This window comes from Pelophylax lessonae (assembly GCF_965119305.1).
Source record: "Pelophylax lessonae genome assembly, chromosome: 4".
Lineage (NCBI taxonomy): Eukaryota > Metazoa > Chordata > Amphibia > Anura > Ranidae > Pelophylax > Pelophylax lessonae.
The window spans coordinates 245,373,262-245,399,216 of record NC_138771.1 but is presented as its reverse complement, the minus strand read 5'-3'; the positions used below and the strand labels follow the sequence as shown (position 1 = coordinate 245,399,216).

The 25,955-nt window shown below is 46.1% G+C and overlaps 1 protein-coding gene across 1 annotated transcript in view; it reads left to right on the top strand.

Moving 5' to 3' along the window:
* Nucleotides 1–25,955, top strand: part of SCAF11 (SR-related CTD associated factor 11) — a 438,302-nt gene that overhangs the window by 378,179 nt on the left and 34,168 nt on the right. The window contains exons 13-14 of the mRNA XM_082256718.1: nt 6,417–6,638; nt 8,537–8,656. Of these exons, the coding sequence (XP_082112844.1) occupies nt 6,417–6,638; nt 8,537–8,656 (342 nt within the window). The remainder of the gene's footprint in view (nt 1–6,416; nt 6,639–8,536; nt 8,657–25,955) is intronic.

Sequence of the window (25,955 nt, the reverse complement as noted above, 5' to 3'; positions counted from 1 at the left end):
CTTAGTTTGCACAGTAAGCGTTTGTGGGGAACGGTGTCAAAGGCCTTTGCAAAGTCCAGATACACCACATCCACAGGCTTACCTTTATCTAGGTGGCAGCTCACTTCATCATACAAGGTTAATAGATTGGTTTGGCAATTACTATTTTTCATGAATCAATGCTGATTATTACTAATAATACCATTTTCATTACTAAAGTCTTGTATGTGGCCCTTAACATCCCCTCCAAAAATCTTGCAGACTAGTAATGGTAAGCTGACCGGCCTATAGTTACCCGGGATATATCTCTGCCCTTTTTTAAATATTGGTACCACGTTGGCTTTTTTCCAATCAGCTTGCACCATACCGTCTATAAACTATTGTTAAAGATCAAGAATAATGGTCTGGCAATCACCTGGCTGAGCTCTTTAAGAACCCTCGGGTGCAAGCCATCCAGTCCCGGTGAGTTATTTATGTTAAGTTTCTCTAGTTTAGTTCTAAGTATCTTCTGTTAGCCATGGCGGTACTTCCTGAGGTGTGTTGTTTAGTTTGGCCTTACAAGCTGGTTTAGTGTAGCCCCCCCCAATTCTTTTGTGAAGACTGAACAGAAGAAATTATTTAACACTACCGCCTTTTCCCTGTCCTCTGTGGCCAAATCTCCTTTGTTAAAAATAAGAGTTGGGGTGCACCCGCGCTACAGATAGTAACACAAATACCGAACCAGTAATGTGTTTAAAATTGTGGGGATCAGATGGTTATGCTGCCTCCAACGTACCGCAAGGGTAAAAAAATGTGGGGGGTCGGGAGGTGTTGGTATGGGGCGCTACCACCTTGTACAGCAAATCACTTTGTTGTGTGTGGTCCCAGTTGAAAGTGCACAGTGCTTGTTTATAAACAGATAATGTGCAGATGTAATATTAAAGTGCTGCGTGCTTAACAAAATAAATGTGCAACTTGGTGTAAACACAAAAGATGGTACCGTATTGCCGAGTAGATTGTACCATCTATGTGTCACTCATCGGATGAAAAACGACCATTAGTTGGTGACGAATGCAAAGGTGCAAGTGTGCAAATAAGTGAATAAGCAATATATATAAAAACTTTATTGTGACCTACTATTACAGAGGAAACTAACATCCGTGATGAGTGTTATAAAATCAATAAAATTGCAGTATAAAATTCAGTATAAAATAAGGTGGAAGTGAATTGCGCCTGTTTGCGCGTGCTAATACCGAAGGTAAAGCACTTACCAATAACCTCTCCCTTATTCACTTGGTTTACTGTTTCTCCCTCCTCCTGATGCCTGCAATATCTTTACTACTGGTTGTTCCACAGGTATTGTTGCGCGTGCATCTAGGGAGTCAGTATACAAAAGACCAAGAGAGCTTCCATTGCGTAGTATAGTATAACATTGGGGAAAAAATAGTAGCGACTCACTGTTAGGAAGTTCACCGTCAGCTTGTTAGTGGATCTCCGGCGTGTGGCCGTGCGGTGCTTCCGCGTTCCACCGGCCAGAGCCACCTAACCAGATAACAAAACAATCAGAGGTACCAAGAGGGCCGCCGGTATGACTCGCGTGAGGTTACCAATATGGCGGCGGTACACACAATGGTCGCTAGGATACGGAGGTCCATATAAACCCCGGGAGTACGTAGCCTAGTCCTGCCCCAGATGACGTCGTAGTGACGAAACGCGTAGAGCGGCAATCAGCATCATACGTCCCTTCCGGTTAGGTGGCTCTGGCCGGTGGAACGCGGAAGCACCGCACGGCCGCACGTCGGAGATCCACTAACAAGCTGACGGTGAACTTCCTAACAGTGAGTCGCTACTATTTTTTCCCCAATGTTATACTATACTACGCAGTGGAAGCTCTCTTGGTCTTTTGTATACTGACTCCCTAGATGCACGCGCAACAATACCTGTGGAACAACCAGTACTAAAGATATTGCAGGCATCAGGAGGAGGGAGAAACAGTAAACCAAGTGAATAAGGGAGAGGTTATTGGTAAGTGCTTTACCTTCGGTATTAGCACTCCTCACTCTCAGCACGCGCAAACAGGCGCAATTCACTTCCACCTTATTTTATACTGAATTTTATACTGCAATTTTATTGATTTTATAACACTCATCACGGATGTTAGTTTCCTCTGTAATAGTAGGTCACAATAAAGTTTTTATATATATTGCTTATTCACTTATTTGCACCTTTGCACTCGTCACCAACTAATGGTTGTTTTTCATCCGATGAGTGACACATAGATGGTACAATCTACTCGGCAATACGGTGCCATCTTTTGTGTTTACACCAAGTTGCACATTTATTTTGTTAAGCACGCAGCACTTTAATATTACATCTGCACATTATCTGTTTATAAACAAGCACTGTGCACTTTTAACTGGGATCACACACAACAAAGTGATTTGCTGTACAAGGTGGTAGCGCCCCATACCAACACCTCCCGACCCCCACAAATCTCCTTTGTTGTCTTTACGGGGGCCAATGTGTTCTGGCCTCGCTTTCTTACTGTTTATATACTTAAAGAATTTATTGGGGTTCTTTTTAGTCTCTTCCGCTATATGTCTCTCGTGTTCTATTTTAGCCGCCTTGATTTCGTCTTTACATTTCTTATTACACTCTTTGTAATGCTTGAATGCTGCCAATGACCCCTCAGCCTTGTATTTTTTGAAGGCCTTTTCTTTAGCATTAATATGTATTTTTTTGTTGGAGTTTAGCCACCCAGGGTTTCGTTTTGCTCTTTTAAATTTATTTCCCTTTGGAATGCACTGGCCAATCCCTTTGTTTAGTATGCTCTTGAAGCACTCCCAATTTTCCTCCGTGTTCTTTGTTCCCAGGGTTCTATCCCATTTGATATTTTCTAGCAGAGAGCGCAGTTTTGGGAAATTGGCTCTTTTGAAATTCAGTGTTCTTATATTACCCTTATGTTTCCTATTACTATGATTAATACTGAAACAAATTGACCTATGATCACTGTTTCCTAAGTTGCCCCATATTTTTATATACGTGACCAGGTCTGTATTGTTGGTAATCAGTAGGTCAAGTACCGCATTGTTTCTTGTTGGTGCATTCACCATCTGACCCATGAAATTGTCCTGCAAAACATTTAGGAACTGCAGAGCCTTGGCTGAATGCGCGGTTCCTTCTGCCCAGTCTATATCTGGATAATTAAAGTCCCCCATTATAATGGCATTTCCCATCCTTGCTGCCAATCCTATCTGTAAAAGGAGGTCCGCCTCCCCCTCATCCCTCTGGTTGGGGGGCCTATAGCATACGCCCAATATTACCTTCCCCACAGTGCCTTCCCTTTGAAGTTCTACCCATAGGGATTCTACCTCCTCCATAGCTCCATTATTATCATCCCTCATTTTTACCTGTACACTGTTCTTAATATACAGACATACCCCTCCCCCTTTTTTACTTTCTCTATCTTTGCAATAAAGGGAATACCCCTGAATGGTCGCCATCCAGTCATGAGAGCTGTCGAACAACGTCTGTTATCCCCACAAAATCTAAGTCCTCAAACATCAGCAGTTCCAGCTCTCCCATCTTGTTGGCCAGGCTTCTGGCATTTGTATACAAACCTCTTAATTTTGACAGGTTACATATATCCTCATTTGATGTTTTTAGGCTGCTCTTGTGATTTTTCCCCATACCCACCCTGGGTTTAGGAGCTCTGAACACCCTACCGCTAATGTCCTCATTTGTGCCCTCAGAATCTTGCTTTCCACTGACTAATTCTACATCTGTAGCCTCCCCCCCATCACCTAGTTTAAAAGCCCCTCTAACTTTATGGCCATCCTCTCACCCAGTACGGCTGCACCCTCCCCATTTACTTGCAAACCGTCCCTACCAAAGAGACAGTGGCCGAAAGGCTGTTTTGTTTGTGGTGTTTATTTTATTTTTTTGTATTTTCTTTTAGGGGCAAAGGTCCCAACCTTGTGTGTTTAGGATCATGCTCTAGGTACTGCTGTGCTTTTAGATTAAAGCATACTGGTAGTATTCGAGGTTCTGGGCTTGGCCTCTTTTTTTTTCGTTGTCGTCGTCTTCGTCTTTGTCGTCTTCGTCTTCTTCATAAAATTGATTATGCAGCCAATTGGTACTTGTGCAGTTTAATGGAGGGTTTCATGTATTTTTTATTAGGGATGCACCGAAATGAAAATTCTGGGCCGAAACCGAAAATGCAGGATGCCCTTGGCCGAAAACCGAAAATGACTTTTCCCCCAAAAAAAAATTTAAAATAGAAGAGGGGCATACACCAAAAACAGGCAGTGACGTACACCTGTCGCTGCCACCCTGTGACAGTATATGTACTGTGATGGGTTGGCAAGAGGTTAATTTAATTACCAATGGTATTTGTATCATGCAGCATGAGGGGGTTAATGTATTGCCACTGCTGGTCACTCATCTATTAGTGACCGACCAGTGGCAGTTAATTAACCCCTTTGTGCTACATTAGTGCAACCAGTATCAGTGCTACCAGTGTTAATTAACACTGATTCTGGTTGCACTAATGCAGCACAAAGGGGTTAATTAACTGCCACTGGTCGGTCACTAATGCATCAGTGACCTGCAGTGACAATACATTAACCCATCATGCTTCATAATACTAATACCATTGGTAAGCTGCCTCAGCTCTCCCCCATTAAGACGCTGGTGGCTGCTGGCTCCAAAATTTTGCATCTGAATCGCATTTAAATCACAGCTGAACAGCTGCTTTAGAAATTTGCAGTGAATACTGAGGGGACATGTGTGAACCTTGCCTAAGTGCCTTGTGAAGATTCGGTTTTTAATTGACCCTGCACTATCTATGCGCGTAGAAGTTCTGCCTCCCACTATGGACCTGCCTGGCATTTTTTTTAAATAAAGCAGATTGACAAAGTTTATTGGCAGCTAAAGCAATAGTGGGGATAAACTTGTGGTACTTTTGAGCACACTACTTTACTGCACAAGTATGTAAAGAATTGCTGCAAACAAAGTAAACTTGTCGGCAACAAGTGCACACCAAGGCCCCAAAATAAAAAAGGCTCTAGCAAAAAAACATAAAAGGACACATACCTCCCCAAAAATACATGATATCTGATTTGGGGAAGGGAAGGCAGCCCTTAAGGTGTAGAATTTGACACTGATTTTTTTGTTGCTGCCTGACCCTCCCTCTTGCCGTGGTATTTCCCCTTCATAAGACCAGTTCTCATTCACAGTCACACAGTCCCGCTGAGCTGACAGGGAAGGATCACATAGTTATATCTATAGCGGCCGCTCGCCCCGCCCGGTGTCAGGTCAGTTCCCTGTCAGCTCAGCGGGACTGTGTGTATGAGAACTGACCTGACACCGGGCGGGGCGAGCAGCCGCTATAGATATAACTATGTGATCCTTCCCTGTCAGCTCAGCGGGACTGTGTGTGAATGAGAAGGATCACATAGTTCTATCTATTAGCGGCCGCTCGCCCCGCCCTCCCGCCTGGTATGTCCCTTCATTCATGCACAGATCATAGTAGGGACGTCATTGAGAGGCGGGCGGCCGGTCTGAGGCGGGACTTTTAAAACCTGCCCTGCGCTGCGCCCTCCTCCTTCCTCACGGCGGCCATATTAATTTCGGCAATGTTAACCCATTATTGGCCGAAATGGGATATGCTCATTTTCGGCCGATAATTTCGGTGGCCGAAATTTCGGTGCATCCCTAATTTTTATACATTTTAGTTTGATTAAAATTTTAATCTAACAATGTGCTATTCCATATAACTTTACCATGCACCTTTCATGTTTTAGTCACATTTTGCAGTACTTTGCTAAGAGAGATTTTAAGATGCCAAGGCTTTGTGTGCGGTCCAAGTGAAGGAAGTTTGAGAACCGCTTATCTCCAGTTTTTATTTATACCATTCTGTACAATACCAGTGCCACAGCACCTCACCAACAAGTGCATGCCTTCCATAGCATTGATCCATAGGCCATGTATACCTCATGGTAACCACTGTTTTTGCTGGGTTCAGTGATAAAAATATTTCAATACAGTTAGCAAGTGATAACTGCAGTCCAATAAGGGGGCATTTGCTCCAAAATGTTAACATTTTAAGGAAACAAGTGAAAGTGCAATTTTTATGCGCCATTTGCTTGTTCTGTTTATTTACAAGACTTGCTAGTTTGTGTCAAGGATTGCACATTTCACAGAATACTGAATTCTGTTTAAAGTTGCATGAATTTCTAGATATGTTTTTACATATTTCATTTGGTTTTGACTGCGGTTTTGATTTACTGGAAATGTAATGGGTTCATTTTAATTTCTTCCTATGCATTGCTATAATTGAAATTTTGTTAAAATTCTTGATGCTCAAGTTGAAAAAGCTTTAGGTCAGTTTGTTTTTACTGATTTTATAGTGTGTATTGTTTAGGAAATATAACCATTTGTTAACCTTTTCAATGCAGGCTAATCCAAGTGTTTCCCACATAAGTAATAACTCTGCTGCACCACCTTTGCCTGCTCCAGCAGTAGCCCAAGGAGGGATAGTGGGGCCCGTAGTTACACCAACTTCTGCTAGTGTGCCAGCATCGAGTCATGGCAAAAACCCATATGTTTCTGTAAAACCTGCTCCTTGGAAGGAAACCATAACAGTGGAAGCCAGTGCAGATAGCTCCAAGAAGGAAAAGGTATATTCATGTTTCATTCATGTTTGTTTAGTAACAATCTGCCCCTTGAGTGTAATTTCTTTAACTCCTTCACGCCGTCGTAACACACACATGCTGCCTCACGGAAAGTGGGCTTTTTTCCGTGGGGCCGCATGTATGCATATCTCGTTTTGTGCTGGGAGCGCGCCCACTGTGCAGAGACCGGGTTATTACTGAGAGCACAGGGCCTCGTACTAACGATCAGGACCTCCTGATTCCAGGTCACCTGATCGCTGTAGTAGCCTATGATTGCCTACCGCAGTGATATCACACAGAAGCCCACCCCTGTTTTTTCTCTGTGAATGGAGGAGAGCGATACATTGTATCGTTCTCGCTCCTTACTGAGAGAAAAAAAGTGTGTGGAAAAAAAGGAAAAAATACCTAGATCACGGTTTGGTCTAGGTGAGTTCCAGGGTTTGTGGTTGGGTCAGGGTCAGTATATTTTGGGCAGGATTTATTTTTTTTTCAAATTATCCATGTCAGTGTGTTTTTAGGACAAAAAAAAAGCAAAATGCGCTCTATTGTTTCTGGGCTGATTTACGGGTACAAATAACATACACGTGATATTTCTGCGATTGTCAGGTGCAGTCGAATTTTTGGGGTTCTTTGGTGGTGGGTTATGGTAGTAACAAGAAATATACAGCTACATTTTAAAAAAAAGTTTTTTTTTCTTTTTCTATTATGGGCCAGTTTTTCTTTGATTAAAAGAAAAAAATCAGGAGATATCCATAACCATTTAACACCAAATGAAAGCCCAATTTGTCCTGCAAAAACAAGGTATAATCCACCTGGATGCACAAAGTAGTTGTGGTGATATGTACATTTTTTTTTTAGGCATGTTAAAAGTTGCAAAATTGTGGTTCGGCATTAACGTTTGTTTTACTCTTGGGTGTGAAGCGGTTAATGTAGTTACTTCTTGACTAACCCACCAAGCTGCCACACTTACACATGAATGCCTCTTTCTCTTTTCTGTCCTATGCATGCTCTATGATCTCATTGGATATCGAGCATATGACAGTAAAGGAGTGGTTGGTGGGGGTTTTGGAAGTGCAATAAAAGTGCATTTGCACTATAAATATGTTAAGTTCTAAAATGCTAGTTTTAAATTGCCTGTAACAGAATCATCATAGAGTATGGTAAAAAAAAAAAAAAATGGACCAAATTGTCACCCTTTTACCTACAACTACTGCTTCTTGCATCCCACAAAAGTGTTTCTTCAAACAAATTAATCCCCCCAGTTTTCCTGGCATGCTGGAATAGTTGGGGGGCCTACTGGTTTAAAGTAGGGGCAGTCCAAACAAGTATATGTATTAATGTGTTGATCAACCTTGGGTACAAGCAGGCAATTGCTCGGCAGGAGGGATTCCTCTGTCAGCACTGTCTGTGTTGATGGGGGAACTGTGTGAAATTGGAAATTAGCGCTCTCTGTGGCCTGCATTACACTCCCTGTTTTCACGCCGAGTGCAGTGTTCTTGGATTTAAGAGAAGGTAACCCCTAGCTCTGAGCTGAAGTTTGAGTACTACACTAAAGAATTATGCCACCAGAGCAGTCCAGGTTATTGATGAGGTAATTGCAAGATACTAGTTGCTCTGTTCCCGTAGGGGGATGGGGGGTGATGGTACAAAATACAAATGTGTTCCAAGTGTTCACAATACACAGAATTTGCTGCTTTTGCTGTTCAGTGATGATCTGGAGCCTGCCAGTGTGATGTTTCCTCAACAGAGCCCATCTTTAACTGCATTAGTTTAACTTTCAGGTTCAAAGAAATGTTTAAAAAAAAAATCTTTTTTTTTTTTTTTTTGGAAATGGTTGTCCTTTGCTTTTTTTGCATTGTGTGTTTTATTGCATTGCATCAAATTATTTTTTTTCTCCCTTCTAGAAAATTCTAATTCAGGAACGAGCTGCACAGGAAGTAAAAGGGGCTATAAGACCATATTATCAAAATAAAGATATCACAAAAGATGAATATAAGGAGATTGTGAAGAAAGCTGTTGACAAGGTAAGCAAAAGGCACATTTTGAAATGTCAGATTAAAGAACGGTTTCAGACAAAAGCAATCAGTAAGCTAATTAAATTAAGAGCACATGGGGGCGTGGCCTGAAGCTTCATGAGAGCGGACGCGTATGAGCCGCTCTCTCCCGGTATACATCCTGGTCGTTGATCCTGTCGCCATCACCTGCTTTTACCTACCTCACCAGGTGTGGCAGTGCTCCGTAGTGCCGCCTTGCCATGTCCCTGCCGTGAAAGACCTCGGAAGCGGCCGCTAAACTTGATAAGTTCCACCGCCTGGACGGCGGCACCCAGGCCAAAGATGGCGGCTCTCCTCCTTCTCCTGGCACGCCGGCCGTGCCTTCCACTGAGCAGTGCCAGATCCTGGACGCCATCTCGCAATGTCAGACAACACTTACCTCCAAGCTGGAAGAAGTTAAGATTGACATCTCTTCTCCGTCAGGACCTCAGGACACCTCTACCCCTCAGCTCGTGCCTACTCATGCTTCTCCTCCACACACTCCACCATGTCCAGAATCGACTCCATATGGGTTTCACAGTCTTTAACACTAAAGCTATTGGCAGCAGGTTTTGGTCCCCGCCTGCTCTCTGACCATGTCCCTTATTGGGTTGCACTGTCTCCGTTCACCTCCCCAACCCCCCCCCCCCCCAAGAACATGGCGTCTTAACCCTTTCTGGTTTACTGCTGTCCCTGGCCTGGGACAGTTAGGGGAAGAATGGGAACACTTTTTCACTATTAATGCCCCTTCAGGCCTCCCCGCTTGCAGTGTGGGAGACGTTTGAGGGTCATGCCCGTTTATTCCTTACTGACCGCATCTCCAGGTTTAAGCGTGAATCCAGGATGGAATACTCCCAGGCAGAGGAGAGTCTGGCCGACCTTGAGGGTCAATGTGCTCTCTCCCCTTCCTCTGACCTCCTGGCTCACCTGAAGCCTCAATCTAGAGCACTGGACCAGATGTGTCGGGAACAGGCTAACCGTAAATTATTTTCTCTGTCGCTCATTGACAGACGTAGTCCTCCTTGATTAATATCAACTCGGGTTATACTGCCCTCTACAGGAGTAGGACTAGACAGGAAAGAAAACGTTCTGGCCACACCCTAGGGGCAGTCCCAGAGGGTATATCCTCTCACTTCCTGCTACAGCAAATCAGTTTTTTTCTGGCAGGATTTTTTTTTTAGAAATACTTTTTTAGACAGCTTTTTTTCTCCAGTGTTCCTGTGAGATCTTCAAGCAAGTACGCTGAAACTGGGCGACGGGCTGGATGTTGAGATCCAGTGGTCACCCCAGTTCAGCCTACGAGCGCGTGCAGGCCATAGCTCCGCGCTGGGTCGGCCGCGACATAGTCCCACTGGACGGGGACTGACCCTGCGAGTTAAACGTCTCGCCTGGACGCCAATGACCAGCAGAGTCACGGCGTCCGTATTGGTCGACAGCCCCCCCACCCCGGTGGAGAGGGGTTCTGTCAGGAGTTGGCGCCCGCCTGGTTCCGGTATGGTGAGTAGAATGTTCCCCCTCTCCCCCTGTCGGGTTTGTTGGTGGACGCGGGCCCCTCTCTGGGATGGTCGGACACTCAGTTTCTGGGTCTCCCCTCTATCCTATAACAGGTCACAGATCCCCCAATTTTGAGTGTGATTTTGTGAATAGAAACCAGGAGGCTTGGTTTGGGGGCTGACGATCTAAAGTCACTATATGACTGTAAGGGTGACTGAAGTCAGCGGCAGACTACTAAAAGGCATTACCATGAAGATAGAGGTATCCTACCTGTCATAGTGTGTACACAGGCCGATGCCTATGCCTGAGTACTGCAGCCACAGATCGCTATCCCTCCAGAAAGCCGGTCACTTCCACAGGCCGCACAGCCTCCCGCAGGCCGAGGACACCTCCCGCAGGCCGAGGCATTCCCGTAGTCCGCACAGGCCGAATGCACACCTCCCGCAGGCCGCTGCTAGCTTGCAAGCCGCCGCTATCCTATACAGACCGCCGCCATTTTTTCTTGCAGATCGCACAAGGCCGCCATATTTGCGTAGCCTCGTGTCTCCAGCATGGGGGCGGCCATGTTTGAGGTGACCAAACACCTCGTGGAGTAATTGGGAGGCGCCGGAAGGCGTATAAAGGGGCGGAGCCGCCTCCTTGGTCCAGGGAAAGCAAGCCAAAGACTTCAGACAGTGCTGGAAGCAAGTTGATAAGAAACTTCTGTGCATCAGGTGAGCATTGGGGTCTCTCTCTCTTTCTGAGGGGTCCAAGCAGGTAGACTGAGGGGCGCTATTGCGCTGGGGGACTAAGTTAAAAAAAAAGAAAAATGTTTTTTTCTTGCAATTAATTTTTTTGTGTTTGCTGGCAAGTGTCTTGTTACATGAACCCTGCCACACATGTATCCCCACCTGATCCCCTCGGGGTGGCCGCAGGACCCTCCAGTACCCCACTTGTGATGATGCATTATCAGCAGTTTTGGAGTCTTTGGTATCCCGGGTGGAGGTAGCCTGTCAGGGACGGGGGTCAAGAAGAGCGACCCCCGCCTACCCCTATGTCATCTGATACTTCAGATACGGATTCTGAGCTGGTCATTGCAGCCCCTTTTCTGGGGTTGTTGTCTCAGGTACGGTCTCCTCAGACAGTGAGGAGGACGCTTCTGCCTCCGCCATAGCACAAGAAGCGTTGGTGGAAGCACTAGTTGTGTCTGTCCAGGAAACCTTAAATCTTGAGGTTACACCGGCAGAGGTAGCGGAGACTTATATTCCTTTTTTTGGTACTAGCAAGCCTACCAAAATGATGAAGGGTTTCCCTTGCTCAAACGGGGTCGTCCGTAAATGAGCCCCTGCTATTTCCAAACGCATTGCTAGGCGCTATCATTTTGAGGAATCCCTCATTACAAAGATGGACGGTACCACCAATAGTGGACTCACCGATTTCCAGACTAAATAAAGCCACTGTTATCCCGTTGGATTGACAGAATGGGCCCCACCCATCTCTAGGGTGGGGGGACGTCTTCACCGGTTTCCGGATCCAGGGCTTTCCAGAATCCCGGATAAAAGGGTTTGCAAGGTCATATGGTCGGGATACAAGATTGAGTTTCGATCACTTCCACCGGTGCGATTCTTCCCTTCCAATATTCAACATCCCCGGGTCGCTTAAAAAGCTTTGCGGGGGATGCAACAAGCAGTGGTAGTTCCCATTCCTTGGAAGAGTTCTAGTCGAACCTGTTCACAATGCCCAGGAAAAAGGGCTAGGTGCGTCCAATTCTGGTCTTGGAAGAGATGGAGTCCATCCATACAGTGGTGGCCTCCCTGCATCAGGGGGATTTCCTGGCGTCCATAGACATTTAGGATGCCTATCTTCATATCCCCATCTTCGCAGGACATCAGCGTTTTTGTCGCTTTTCCCAAAGATCATTCCTGGTTCCCACCAGGAGACTGAACTATCTGGGCCTAATTTTGGATACATCCTTGGCAAGAGTGTTTCTCCATGCGGAGAAACTCCAGAAGATTCAGTCAATGATTCGGATGTTGCTGTCCGTCAACTGGCTGGGATTGATGGTCGCCTCTTTAGAGGCAGTACCGTTTGCCCAGTCTCATACCCGAATTCTCCAAAGAGGAGATTCTTCTCATATGGAATCGGAATCCCGATTCCCTGGACAATCGGATCAGATTGAGCGAGCGGACCAGGGAGGCTCTGGTCTGGTGGCTTCGGTCTCCGATGCTCAGCCAGGGGAAGTCATTTCTTCTGATAAATTCCAGGTTACCGAAAATGTGTTGGAACTGAGAGCGATCAGACTTTGTCTGATTTACTGGACCGAGCAGCTCCAGGGCAGCCCGGTTCGGATCCAATCGGACTATGCCTCGGTCATGACTTATGTCGATCACCAAGGGGCACCAAGAGTGCCCTGGCGGCCATAGAAGTGGCCAACATTCCTATTGGGGGAACAGTTGTTCCAGTTCTCTCCGCGATATTTATCACGGGGGTGGACAGGCAGATTATTTCAGCCGTCAGATTCTGGATCAAGAGGAATAGTCTCTTCATCCAGAGGTATTTCACCAGCTGTCCCTTCATTGGGGCACCCCGGAGATGGATCTGTTGGCAGGTTGGCTCAACAGGGCTTGCGCCCGCGAGCCTCTAGCGGACGCAGCAGACGCACTGAGCGCCCGTAGGGGAAGTATCAGCTACTGTATGTCTTCCCCCTTAAGTTACTGCTGAGATTTCTCCGCAGGATAGAGGTGGAGGGAACTCCAGTTATCCCGGTATTCCGGGCTAGCCTCGTCAAGCCGGGTACGCCGACTTGGGCAAGACTAGTCGCGGACGCTCCTTGGAGACTTCTTCTCAGGGAGGATCTGCGGTCTCAAGGACCGATCTTCTATCGTGCTTTACAGTCGCTGGCTTTAACGGCCTGGCCATTGAGACCCAGGTACTGAAGGACAAGGAATTGTCAGCTTCAGTTATTCCTACTCTAATTAAAGCAAGAAAAGCGACTTCCAGCGAAGTCCATTATCGCACATGGAAGGCTTATATTGCGTGGTGTGAATCGTAGGAGTTTTCCCCCACGTACCTATTCGGTGACCCGAATCTTGGTTTTTTCTGCAAAAGGGGGTTGAGCAGAAACTATCCTTGAGCACTATCAAGGGTCAGGTTTCAGCGTTAGCAATCTCCTTCCAGAAGCCTCTGGCTACTCATTCCTTGGTGCGGAATTTCATCCAGGAGGTGCAGCATTTGGCTTCGCCAGTGCGCGCGCCCTTACCACCCTGGGATCTTAATTTGGTGTTGTCGGTTCTTCAGAAACCTCCCTTTGAAAATATCAGGGAGATTCCCTTGCTTACATTATCCCAGAAGGTGGCCTTCTTGGTGGCTATCACTTCTGCACGCAGGGTATCAGAACTGGCTGCATTATTGTCATTCCCCATATCTGGGGATTCATAGGGATAAGGTAGTTCTTCATCCAAAGTAATCTTTTTTTTCCTAAGGTGGTTTTCAGACTTTCATCTGAATGAAGATATTGTGCTACCTTCCTTGTGTCCTAAGCCCAGTCATCCTCGGGAATGTGCGTTGCATTCCTTGGATGTGGTGCGGGCAATCAGGGTATACCTGAAGACTACGGAATCATTCCGTAAGACGGATTCACTTTTTGTGATCACGGAGGGCCCCAGAAAGGGGTTGCCTGCATCTGCCGCGACTATCTCCAGATGGATTAGACAGACGGTGGTACAGGCTTATTCTTTTAAGGGTCGGAATCCTCCGTTCCCTGTTAAGGTGCACTCCACTCAAGCGCTCGGTACTTCCTGGGCCTGCCACCATCAGGCGTCAGTGGTCCAGGTGTGCAAGGCGGCTACCTAGTAGTCGGTGCATACCTTTACAAAATTTTATAAAGTTGATGTGATGGCATCGGTGGATGCCTCATTTGGCCGCAAGGTTTTGCAGACCGCAATTTGAGGAGACCGGTGGTCTACCTCGAGGGTTTTTTTCCGTTGGAATTTCTGTTGTCTCATCTTTTGATTGATGAGCCTTTTAAACTTCTAATTGGCACCGGTTGGGCCTTCTAGATTGGATTTTGATTTCCATTTTCCCACCCCTCATTTGTGGCACTGCTTTGGGACGTCCCGAGTTCATATTAATCAAGGAGGACTACGTCTGTCAATGAGCGACAGAGAAAATGGATTTTCGTAAAATCTTACCGTAAAATCCTTTTCTCTTAAGCTCATTGACAGACGTAGTACCCGCCCCTCTGTTTTTGAGTTGGGTTGGGTTAAATTCTCTAAACACTGCTTTGTGACATAACTGATTTGCTGTAGCAGGAAGTGAGAGGATATACCCTCTGGGACTGCCCCTAGGGTGTGGCCAGAACGTTTTCTTTCCTGTCTAGTCCTACTCCTGTAGAGGGCAGTATAACCCGAGTTGATATTAATCAAGGAGGACTACGTCTGTCAATGAGCTTAAGAGAAAAGGATTTTACGGTAAGATTTTACAAAAATCCATTTTTACTCCAGGCAGCGGGTATATGAGCATGGTGAGCGGGCTGGTAAATTACTGGCATTTCTGGCACATATGGATGCCAGACCTCCGGTGATAATTTAATTTCTCAGTGTGGCTGCTGGGGATCCGGCGGCAACCTTCAGGAAATTTGCCCCCTTCTTTCTGGAAGTATATACCTCTAAGGTTATGTTTGCACCTTCTGAACTTACTGACTTACTTACTCGTTACCCACTTTAACGAAAGACCAGGTTAGTATGCTTGACGCTCCCCTGACTGTAGATGACATTACTGACGCAATTTCCCTTTTTGCTAAATCGAAGGCCCACAAGCTCGGACGGCCTACCTATAGATTTATTATAATTTTACTCTCAATACCTTGACGTGCTTACCCCCGGACTTCTCACGGTCTACAATGCAATGTTTGAGCAGGAGAACATTCCGGACTCTTGAGTGAGGCCCGCATTGTGTTAATATCTAAACCTGGCAAGGACCCTCATTACCCGGAATTCTACCGCCCCATTTCCCTACTTCAATGTGATATTAAGATACTTGCAAAAATTTTGGCACTTAGACTCAATAAAGTTGTTCTCTCCATTGTCCACCCTGACCAAACCGGCTTCATGCCCACTAAAAATACGGCGTGCAACACTAGGCTTCTATTCATGAACGTGAAGGCTCTTCATGATGTGGTTGGCACTAGGGTAGTTGTTGCCCTAGACGCTGCCAAGGCATTCGATTCCGTGGAATGGCAATACCTTTGGCACTGCTTGCTGAGATTTGGCTTTAATTTAATCAAATGGCTCCAATTTTTGTATAACAAGCCCAGGGCCCGTGTGTTGGCTAATGGTTGGGTGTCCGAGCCATTTACCCTCACCAGGGGGACGCGGAAGGGCTGCCCAATTTCACCTCTATTATACGCTCTAGCAGTTGAGCCACTGGCGATTGCCATACGGAACCACCCTGACTTTGCTCTGGGACTCATGTGGACAAGCTTGGTCTATATGCGGATGACATGATTTTATATCTTGCTGATTCTGGCCCTTCCCTGTCCATGGCCTTGCAGGTTATTACTAGATTTGGTAAATTTTCTGGTCTCACATTCAAATTCTCCCCATTGATGTCCCCCCCCCCTCCCTTAATTGATCAAGCGGTGTAATCCGCTAACTCGTGTCTCCATGCTTAGGCACCTCGGCATACTGGTCACGCGTTACCTTACTGACTACATCTCTCTTAATATTGAACCTCTCTTTGACATTGTTAAACTTAGGACTCAGACTTGGGCTAGGCTCCCTCTGGGTGTCATGGGCCGGGTTGCTTTATTTAAAATGATTCTTCTGCCGAGGATTCTTTTTATGCTTTATGGCACTCCCCGACTTACATTACCCTCAAGTACTTTGATTCTTGACCGACTGCTTAAAACCTATATGTGGGGTACTAGCCGACACAAATTAGCATGGAGACACACTCGGAAACCCATGAAACTGGGGGGCCTAGTCGTACCTGACTTTCACGCATATTATGTGGCTGCCCAACTGTCTCACTTTTTTCATGTGGACAAACTTGATTCTGATAGATACCTGTCCCTGGCTTATTTCTCGGGGTGCCATATGCCCTAGACATATGCCGGTTTTCGGTAATTCGATATATCGCGGTATTGCATAGCCACGGTATTGTTGTTATTGTGGCATTTTTAAAATACCGAGTTTATCTGCTCCTGGGTCTGACTTGTGAATTGATACATTTCAGTGAGCTGGATGACTCATTCACTCACACAGCTAATGCCTTTCAGCATTAAGTCTCCCAGTAACTATAAACAAAAATGATTACATTGTATCTTTTCCTTCCCTCTGCCAGGGAGAAAGGAAGTTTAACCTCTTAAAGACTGGACCTTTTTCTGACACTTGTTGCTTGCAAGTTAAAATCAGTTTTTTTTTTTACTAGAAAAGTACTTAGAACCCCCAAACATTTTATATATTTTTTTAGCAGAGACCCTACAGAAAAAAATGGCGATTGTTGTAATATTTTATGTCGCACTGTATTTGCGCAGCAGTCTTTCAAACGCTATTAATAGACTTTAATGAATAAAAAAAAAAAAAAAAAACGTAACAGTAAAGTTATCCCAATTTTTTTTTTGTTACACAGAGAATCGTGATCTTTATTCCAAGCTAAAAAAATCGTGATTCTCATTTTGGCCAGAATCGTGCAGCTCTTTATTTATATATATATATATATATATATATATATATATATATATATATATACACACACGCGCATAGCAGCCCACATTACATTATTATATAGCCATCAAGCAGTGTCTGGCCTACCTGGTGATGACTGGTCCTGGCGCTCTGATCCGATGGCCTGGTCTTTAAAGGGGCAAATCCTTGCGATCCAGAAGTGGTTAAACCTGCAGGAGGACCGGTGTTTTTATCTATTAATGACTTTACTATTGCTTTAGGCCTGGTTCACATGTATGCGGGTTGGCGGTTCACATGTATGCAGGTTGGCGGCCCACATTTGCACAGGCATAGCAGCCCATTGATTTGAACGGGCTGCTATGCCCTCATTTTCCGCAGAAAAAAGGTGCATGCAGCACTTTTTTAAAATTCAGTGGCCTTGAAATCCATCCTGCTTTTGCACCATGCGACTAACCTGCAGTTCCTGCTCTGGCAAGCTTTCTGCATCTTTTTGTATACGTGGGCACGGCATTTAAAAACAGTTTGCGTGTGCAGCACCGGCAGGTAAGTCGCATGGTGCAAAAGAAGGATGGATTTCATGGCCACTGCATTTTTTTAAATTCTGCATGCACCTTTTTTCAGCTGAAAACGCAGGCATAGCAGCTCAAGCCCATTCACATCAATGGGCTGCTATGCCTGTGCAAATGTGGGCCCCCAACCCGCATACATGTGAACCAGGCCTAAAGCAATAGTAAAGTCATTAATAGATAAAAACACCGGTCCTCCTGCAGGTTTAACCAATTAATGACTTTACTATTGCTTTAGGCCTGGTTCACATGTGAACCAAGTGAACCAAAGCCCCTAAATTCAGCAATGAAATTGAAGTGAGGTGGAAATTTAATAATTTAAATTTAATAATAGAATACCGTGATAATACCGTATACCGTGGCAAAACCTTAATCAATTAATCGCAGCATGAAAATCTGATACCGTCACAAGCCTAATATGCCCTCACCCGTTTTGGGACATTCTACGTGGGGGTGGTGGGCTCCCGGGCCCGCCCGCTCTGGGCGGAACCTCGGCCCACTTCAGGAAAATATGGGATGTTGCCATGTCGAAGACCGACGGCCCGACAATGCACACTATGACCCCACTGTGGTACAATAGACATCTTCCTGAACTCCTTCAGGTTCCTGACCCTAGCCTGTGGATATCTGCTGGGATTTACTCTCTCTCTCTCTCACTTCTTGCACTCTGGCGTCATTAAATCATTTGCTCAACTTCAGGGGGAGTTTCATTTGCCGGATTATATGATGATTCGGTATATGCAACTCCGTCATGCTCTCCATACTCAATTTCCTGGTGCTGTCCCTGTCCTGCCCTCCCTGGACTTTCTAGAGATCGTCACGGGTCCCGACTTGCAGAAACTCATTTCCATGTTGTATGACACTATCATTTTGGGGGCCACCTCCACATTGGCTTACAGTATTAAAGACCGCTGGTTACCTGATACCGGGGATATGGATGACGAGTGGAGTGATGCCCTGGAGGCTTGTACCATGGTCTCCCCGAAGACTTCAGACAGACTTACGCAGGTGTACCTTGTTCACAGGGCCTATCTCTCCCTAGATAGACTAGCTAGCTTTGACCCCTCCCGGGACCCCGCCTGCTCCAGGTGCTTCCTTGATGTTGGTACTTTTGCTCATCTGTGGTAGCATTTTCCTTGCATTCGGGGCTTCTGGGCGCAGGTGTTGCAGTTCCTTCATAATCAAATGGGTACTCCCGTTACATTGGACTCCAAGATGTGTCTCCTGGGGATCTTCCCTGATGGCGACTTGGATAAGTACACTATTAGATTTTTACATGAAACTCTGTTTTGTGCTCGGAAGTTAATCGCTAGAATGTGGATCCAGCCTTTACCATTTGTATCAAAATGCTTTTTACAGGAAAATTGGACACTGGCAAACAAAGGTGTTGGACAGCCAGGTCCCACTCTCCCTCTCACTCCCATCAGGCATCAGTTTCTTTATGTCCTTGGAAAATGGATGCCTTTTTGCTTCTCAGATAAAAGCAAACCATTTTATTCACTTTTTTTTTTTTTTTATTATACTCATTTTGATCAATTTTTTTTTGCCAATTAAGTGCAGAGCTAAGAGAATTTATTGGAGGCCATAGCCAGACTCTGCAATGACGAAGACATGAGGGACTTCTTGTAATGTAACCTTTGGGCACTGGTCCCTGCCTGCGGCGCTCTCCAGACACCCGGTGTACTGTTAGCCGCAGAGCTTTTTACTGGTCCAGAACCATTAATACACCCTCTGGTGTAATGCTGAAGACTCCCTTAGGAGTATACTCACCTGAGCGGCAAAACATGTCTGGAATGTGGCATTTTATCTGGGTCCTGAATTGGCACTTTCCAGAACCTTTGTGTTCCATTGCCGCAGAGTGGAAAGTCTGGTTAAGTCTGGAGACTGTGTGGCAATACTTTTTTACACTTGCAGACGCTCTGACTTGTTTTTCTGCCTCCCAATGCTCAGGTCTGCTGTGATGCATTTTGTGACACAAGCACTCTAAGGAATAGCGCTGCGACGCTTTTAGATGTTTTGCACATGCCCTGTATATTGTTCCTGTGTCACACCAGCCTGCACGTGCCCTGGGTCCTAGAGCCACACAGCATACAGCTCGCTGTGCACAGTTTCTCTACCTCCCCTGCCTTTAGCTTGTGATTCCACTCTGGCTGCTTGCAAGGTTTCTGAGTCAGTCTTCCTTGCTACTACCTCACAGTGGCTAAGCTACACTGTTGTATAATGTCTCCTCCTTCAGCAGCTGATTTGTGACTACCCTTTGCTAGGGTTTTCTCTTAAATGCTAGTAATATGGCAGATCATAATCACAGTGATAGATGTCTTGTTGGCCTTGCCAGCTCACAATCTACAAGGTAGATTTATTGGCATCTTCGGATGCATCCTTTGGAGGCTGCTGTTTAGACTTGTTTTTTTCTCTTTCTGGGGTTTTTGCTTTCTTTGGTAAGCTCCTGTTGTTCCTGGTTGAGGTTTGTTACCTGGTTTGCTATGTTTAGCCTTTGGAAAAACGTTGCCTGTTTTTTTTTTTTGGTTGCGTTCTTCCCACCTCTCATGCCTACACTGCTTTGGGATGTCCCTATGGTATAAGAAACATAAGAGCTGCATCTGTCAATGGATGATAGAGAACTGGATTTTTGTTAGAACTTACCGTAAAATCCTTTTCTCTGAAGTCCATTGACAGGCGCAGCACCCACCCCTCTGTTATGGGGATGCTTTGTCGTATTTTTCACTGCTTGCTAGGAAACTGACTTGTGGGTGGTTAAGCCGTGAAGGACAGCCCCTCTAGGCATGTCAGTGAATTTTTTCACTGCCTAGTACTACTCCTGTAGGAGACAGCAGAACCCTATGGTATAAAAAGCATAAGAGCTGCGTCTGTCATTGGCCTTCAGAGAAAAGCTGAGGATGACAAGGAGTTCTAACTTTTTCCTTTTTTGGGTGATTATTTCAATCTTCTGACTCCTAGGCTTATGAATACCATTGAAGTTTGAAATTAATGTGGTGCTTACATGTCTGGATAATGGGAGTAAGCTGTATTTAAATTTTTTAAGGTTCTCACTCTGCTCCCTTATAAGTCCCCAATCTGTTAAACCCTATTCCGGTATTCTTGTTACTGCAAGCTGTCATGTATGATCAGTGGTCTTTTGTTAGCAAGTTACTTTTTCCTCCCATGTGACTGACTGTTCCCTTTAGGGAACGTGCCAGTGATTAACCGCTTGCCGACCGCCGCAAGTACATTTACTGCGGCAGTCAGCCCCTCCTGGGCAAAGCGACGTAGTACTATGTCGCTCGCCCAGGAGCCTGTAGGGGGCGAGCGCGCGCCGCTGAGGGCGCGCTCCCGCCCCTGCTCTTTCACAGGCATTCCCGCTCGAGTGACTGGCGGCTCCGATGTCTGCCGGTCACTCGCGATCTCCCGCTGGAGAGGGAGAAAGGCAGGCGGCTAATGTAAACAAAGTCGCCTGTCATTCTCCCTGGTGTAACTGCAGAGATCATACGATCCTGCTATGTAGGATCGTATGTCTCTGTGGTTACATCAAAAGCCACGCCCCTTGACAGAACCACGCCCCTAGGGACACACTTAACCCCTGGATCTCTAAAGTTAACCCCTTCTCTGCCAGTGTAATTTTTACAGTAACAGTGCATATGTATAGCACTGATTACTGTAGTAATGTCACTGGTACCCCCAAAAGTGTCAAAAATGTTAGTCAGGGGTCCGATCTGTCCGTCGCAGTCCCGCAAAATAAAATCGCAGATCGCCGCCATTACTAGTTAAAAAAAAAAAAAAAAACATTAAAAATGACATAAATCTTTCCCTTAGTAAAACGCAATAACTTTTGCGCAAAATACGCTTATTGCGTTTTTTTTTTTTTTTTTTTTTTTTTACCAAAAATATGTAGCCGAAAACAAATTGGCCTAAAATGTTAAATGTTGATTTTTACATTTTTTTGGGAAATTTCATATAAAATCAATGTGAAAAGTATTGTTGTTTTTTCAAAATTGACGCTTTTTTTTTTTATAGCGCAAAAAATAAAAATCACACAGGTGATCAATTGCCACCAAAAGAAAGCCCTGTTTGTGGGGAAAAAAGGACGTCAATTTAATTTGGGTACAGCGTCGCACGATCGCTCAATTGTCCGTTAAAGTCACGCAGTGCCGAATCGCAAAATAGGCCCTGGTTTTTGAGCAGCCAAATCCTCCGGGGCTTAAGTGGTTAAGAACCCACTAAAACAAGAGACTGAAAACCACCTTCTCCCTGACGGGCCCTGCATTGAAGCCTGTCATTGCTGCCCATTTTCAAAACCTTAAGAACTAAGGATTTGACTAATGCACCACTGTAAAACAACTAGTACGTATGCCTGTTGCCCTACTCTACTGTGGTGGTGGGCTTTTGGATAATGAATCTCTCACTTTGAATTTTCCGGTCTGTGCATAAATGAAAGACTCCGGCTAAAATGTTGGTAGTGCAAAAAATGCATACCGCCTTTTGATGTAAAACACCTATTTCTCCTACGTCCTCCGACAGTCGCCGCCACCTGTAAGTCATCACTATTGGGTATTGACTTCCGCTCCGCAGGAGTAGCTAGGCATAAGACTTAGTCAAAAGAACAAAGACATTTGCATATACACACCCATGGGGGCTGTCCCACTGGTCAATACCCCCCTGCAGTGACACCCTCGACTCAGTTTGTTTCTGCCTAGCGTCAGGAGTAGTTAGGCTTTCCCTGTGCTGGGGCTACAGTCTCAGCCTTTCTAATCTTTTTTATTTGATTTTCTTTTGAAAATTTCAGTTTTTTTCTTTATATACTAGCTATTTATTTTGTCAGCTTTAGTTTTTAGTCGACTCTTCGGATGAAGATGGATTCATGCGGAGCTGGGAATCGGACTGACCGCCCTGGTTCTCCAGGGCAGAGGGTCAGAGGGACCCCCAGCCCGCCATTGAGCGTTCAGCCATGGTTCGTCCTGGCATTATGAACGACCCATCCCTGCTCGCAGCAGGGATGCAGCTGTGAGGTGGCTACCTCACTGGACACATCTGCGATATGCAGTGTAATGTCCTTGGCAAAACGGCATTCCCTGTCAGATGAGGACAGAGGCTTTCCGTTCTGAGAGGCACCCCACGCCATCTGGTACAGGTAAGTACTTCTGTGTGGGGCCTCTGTCTGGGGTGGCAGTCCTGTGTTGCTGTGTGTTCCCCATGTCTGTGCCGGTGTGGGGCTCCCTATGCGATCCCTGTGGGGGTCTTCTCTATACATGTGCTGCTGTGTGTATGTTTGGGGGCCCCTTCCCCTGTGTCACTTCGGTGTGTGTTTGGGGGTGCAGACGTTGTGTGTGTGGCGGCCGCAGCGGGGGAAAAAATGTGCGGTCCGCCATCTTTACTTTGGGCAAGCATGTTGGCTTCACTGTTGGCTGATTTACATGCTGTTTTGGCGCCATCCGGCGCCATCTTGCGTGTGGCAGAACGATCGTTCCATGCACATGTCGGCGGCCATTTTCCCGAAGTCTCCCATTCAGTTCTATGGGCAGCCATTTTCCCTGGGTCATTTGCAGCTTATAGTTCAGCCTCTCATGACCTCACTTCCTTTTCCTCTGAAGCAGCGATCTAGGTGGTAACACTCTGTAGGGCTCTGGCTCAGTTTTCTTCTCCTATTGGGGGTCTTTGGTCACTGTACATATAGCGGTGGGCTGCGCACTCCGCAGTGGTTTTAAAGGGACAGTACCCTTTTATTGCACTGTTATTTTCACCTTGGGCAATGGAATCTCAGGACAGCAAATTTCCTCCAGCCCTGGTGGGGGACCCCAGTCCCGCTGTGGCCCCTGTTATGCCTGATTTGGCCGCTGTAGTGGCATCCTTAGTGTCCAAAATGGAGGTGCTGATGGCTTAGCGTGCTGCTAGGAAGAGGCCCAGATTATCTCTCTCCTCTGATTCAGATGGTGATATGGCTGCTGCGGCGGGCATGCCCTTTTCAGGGTCTCGCTCATCCTTAGACCCGCTGGGGTCTGAGGCGGAGGGGGTTGATTTTTCTCCCCCGGGGTCGCCTGAAGACTGCGTGACCATGGATGAGTTGATTGTTTCTGTAAAAGAAACTCTACATTTGGAGGATGAGCCCAGTCCTCCGGCATTGTGTCCTCATTTGGGACACACAGGACCCGCAAGTCGGCGCAGGTTTTTCCCTGCCCTGCTGAGTTTCATTGCACTGTTAATCAGGGCTCGACAATCCCCGGGCGCCAGGTCGCATTTGCGACTAGAATTAGCGACCTGGCGCCTGGGGGTGCCCTGCAGAAGGTGTCCTGTCATTTTTGCCCGGACTTCCGCGTACGGAGTGCACGGACTTCCGGGCTGTCCGAAAATTGAGGCCCCGGCTTTTCGGCCTACTTGAGATGACAGGCTTCCAATGGGGAACTGGCGCCCTCTTGTGGAGGCCGGGAGTTATGACTGTTGTAATGACTGTTTCCACTGCCTTTTTGTTCTCAATTCATTACCATCTCCCTGTCCAGTTAGTTACCTTTGACAGGGAGTGTTGGTACCTGAGACCCCTGGTCCCAATGATAGTCCCGGACTATCTATAACTTCTTTGCTCGTATTGTGTCTGCAGGCCTGGGAGGCTGGTTTCTGGAAGTAACATAGACGGAGACAGGTGCATAGTGAAACCAAGCTCTCAGTTTATTATAGGCTCGTTGTGGGTTATATAGTAAAGAGTAAGGAAGAATGTCATGAATATAGGATACTTGTTACGTTCTTATTGGTTAAACAGTTTAAGGAGACCAAAGGTCACTTCGGGGAATAATACCATATAGGGCATATAGCTTGTGCACCTGACATGATTTCATCAGAAACAGCATAAACTTGCCATATCTATAACACGTACACACTTAGACCTTGACCCGTACACTTACATAGCTTGTATAACTAAGATGAAATAGAAAATGGAGTAGGAACATACAAAATGGAGGGCACATAGAATTTGATATCTCCCCATCTCCCACAGGGAGTGTGGTTATTATTATTTAATTTATTTTTTAAATTATTAAAAAAATAAAAAATTCTTTTTTTTCCAATTAAAAAAAAAATATATATATATATATATATATCTATCTATATATATATATATATATATATATCTCCTTTTTTTTTTCCTCATCGCCATGCCACAGCCGAAGGCCCCTTTCACACGGGCTGTCTGATAAGGTCCGCCTGTCAGTTTTTCAGGCAGACCTGATCGGACCCTTGATTCTCCTCTATGGAGCAGTAATCTGCCGCCATCAGATCCTGTCCACCAAAAGCAGACGGATGGTGGTTCTATTTTCTATCCATCCCGTGGATCGGATCAGATGGCATCGGATGGAAAGAGACAGACAGTCTGTTTTCATCCAATTGTGCTATAGAGGAGAGTGGGGTTCTAGTCGTATTTATGTGTAAATTTAGTATCCGTTTTATTAAATAAAGCTTGGTTGTTAGTTTAAAAAAAAAAAAACTGGCTCCTAACTTTTTTAGCTGGCTCCTAGATTTCAGGAAAATTTGTCAAGCCCTGCTGTTAATGAACTGTGGCGCACTTTAAAACGTCCATTCATGGTACCTAGTCTGTTTAAGTTACTTTATCCCTTTGCACCGGCTACGGAATCGCGATGGTGTGTGCCTCCACAGGTGGATCACACTGTGGCAGTATTGAACAAGGCTACCTTGATTACTACTGAGGAGACCCCGGTTTTTCGGATCCCACAGACAGGAGGTTGGAGTCTCTGGCCTGCCATTCCTACGCGGTGGCGGGTTCCTTGCTCAAACCTGTTTTCGCATCCGTTCTGGTGGCTCAGGCGGTGGCTAATTGGACTAAGGTGCTTAGGAGCAACCTCGTGTCTGATTCTGTCCCACCTGCCAGGCTGGCTATGGTGGATCAAATTCACCATGGAGTCATGTATTTGTGCGATGCGGCCTTAAATGAGGCCCCTTTGGTAGCACGCCTATCTAGTGTCGCGGTGCTTAACCGTCGATTGATCTGGCTGAAGAGCTGGTCGGCTGACCAGACATCACGGAAAACAGTTGCTGATTTTCCCTATGCTGGTTCTCGCCTATTTGGCGAGGCGTTGAATACCTTGGTAAAAGGCGTCACGGGGGGGCAAGAGCACCACGCTGCCCAGAACCTGAAGCACAAGTCCTTTCGTGGCAAGCGGGGTTCCGCCTATCGACCCAACCAGGGGTCCTTTTGTGCCTTTCGGAATCAAACCAAGGGCAAGCCCTTCAAGGCCAAGGTAGCCAGAAGAAGCCCTGGACAGGCAAACAGAAGCCTGGCAGTGCCGGTGTGGCGGGTCAATCCGCCTCTGCCTGAAGGGGCACCCTCACCCGTTTCAGGGGTGGGGGGACGTTTGCGCGGTTTCCTCCAACCTTGGCTGCTCCGAATTCCGGACAGGTGGGTTCAGGCAATCATTTGATCAGGGTACCAGATAGAATTCCTTTCACGGCCGGCGGACAGATTTTTTCCCTCAAATCTTCATTTGACCCCAGGGCGCCTGCAGGACCTGCATCAAGCGGTGCAGGACCTCCTTGCCCAGGGGGTGATTGTCCCGTTGCCTCATCGGG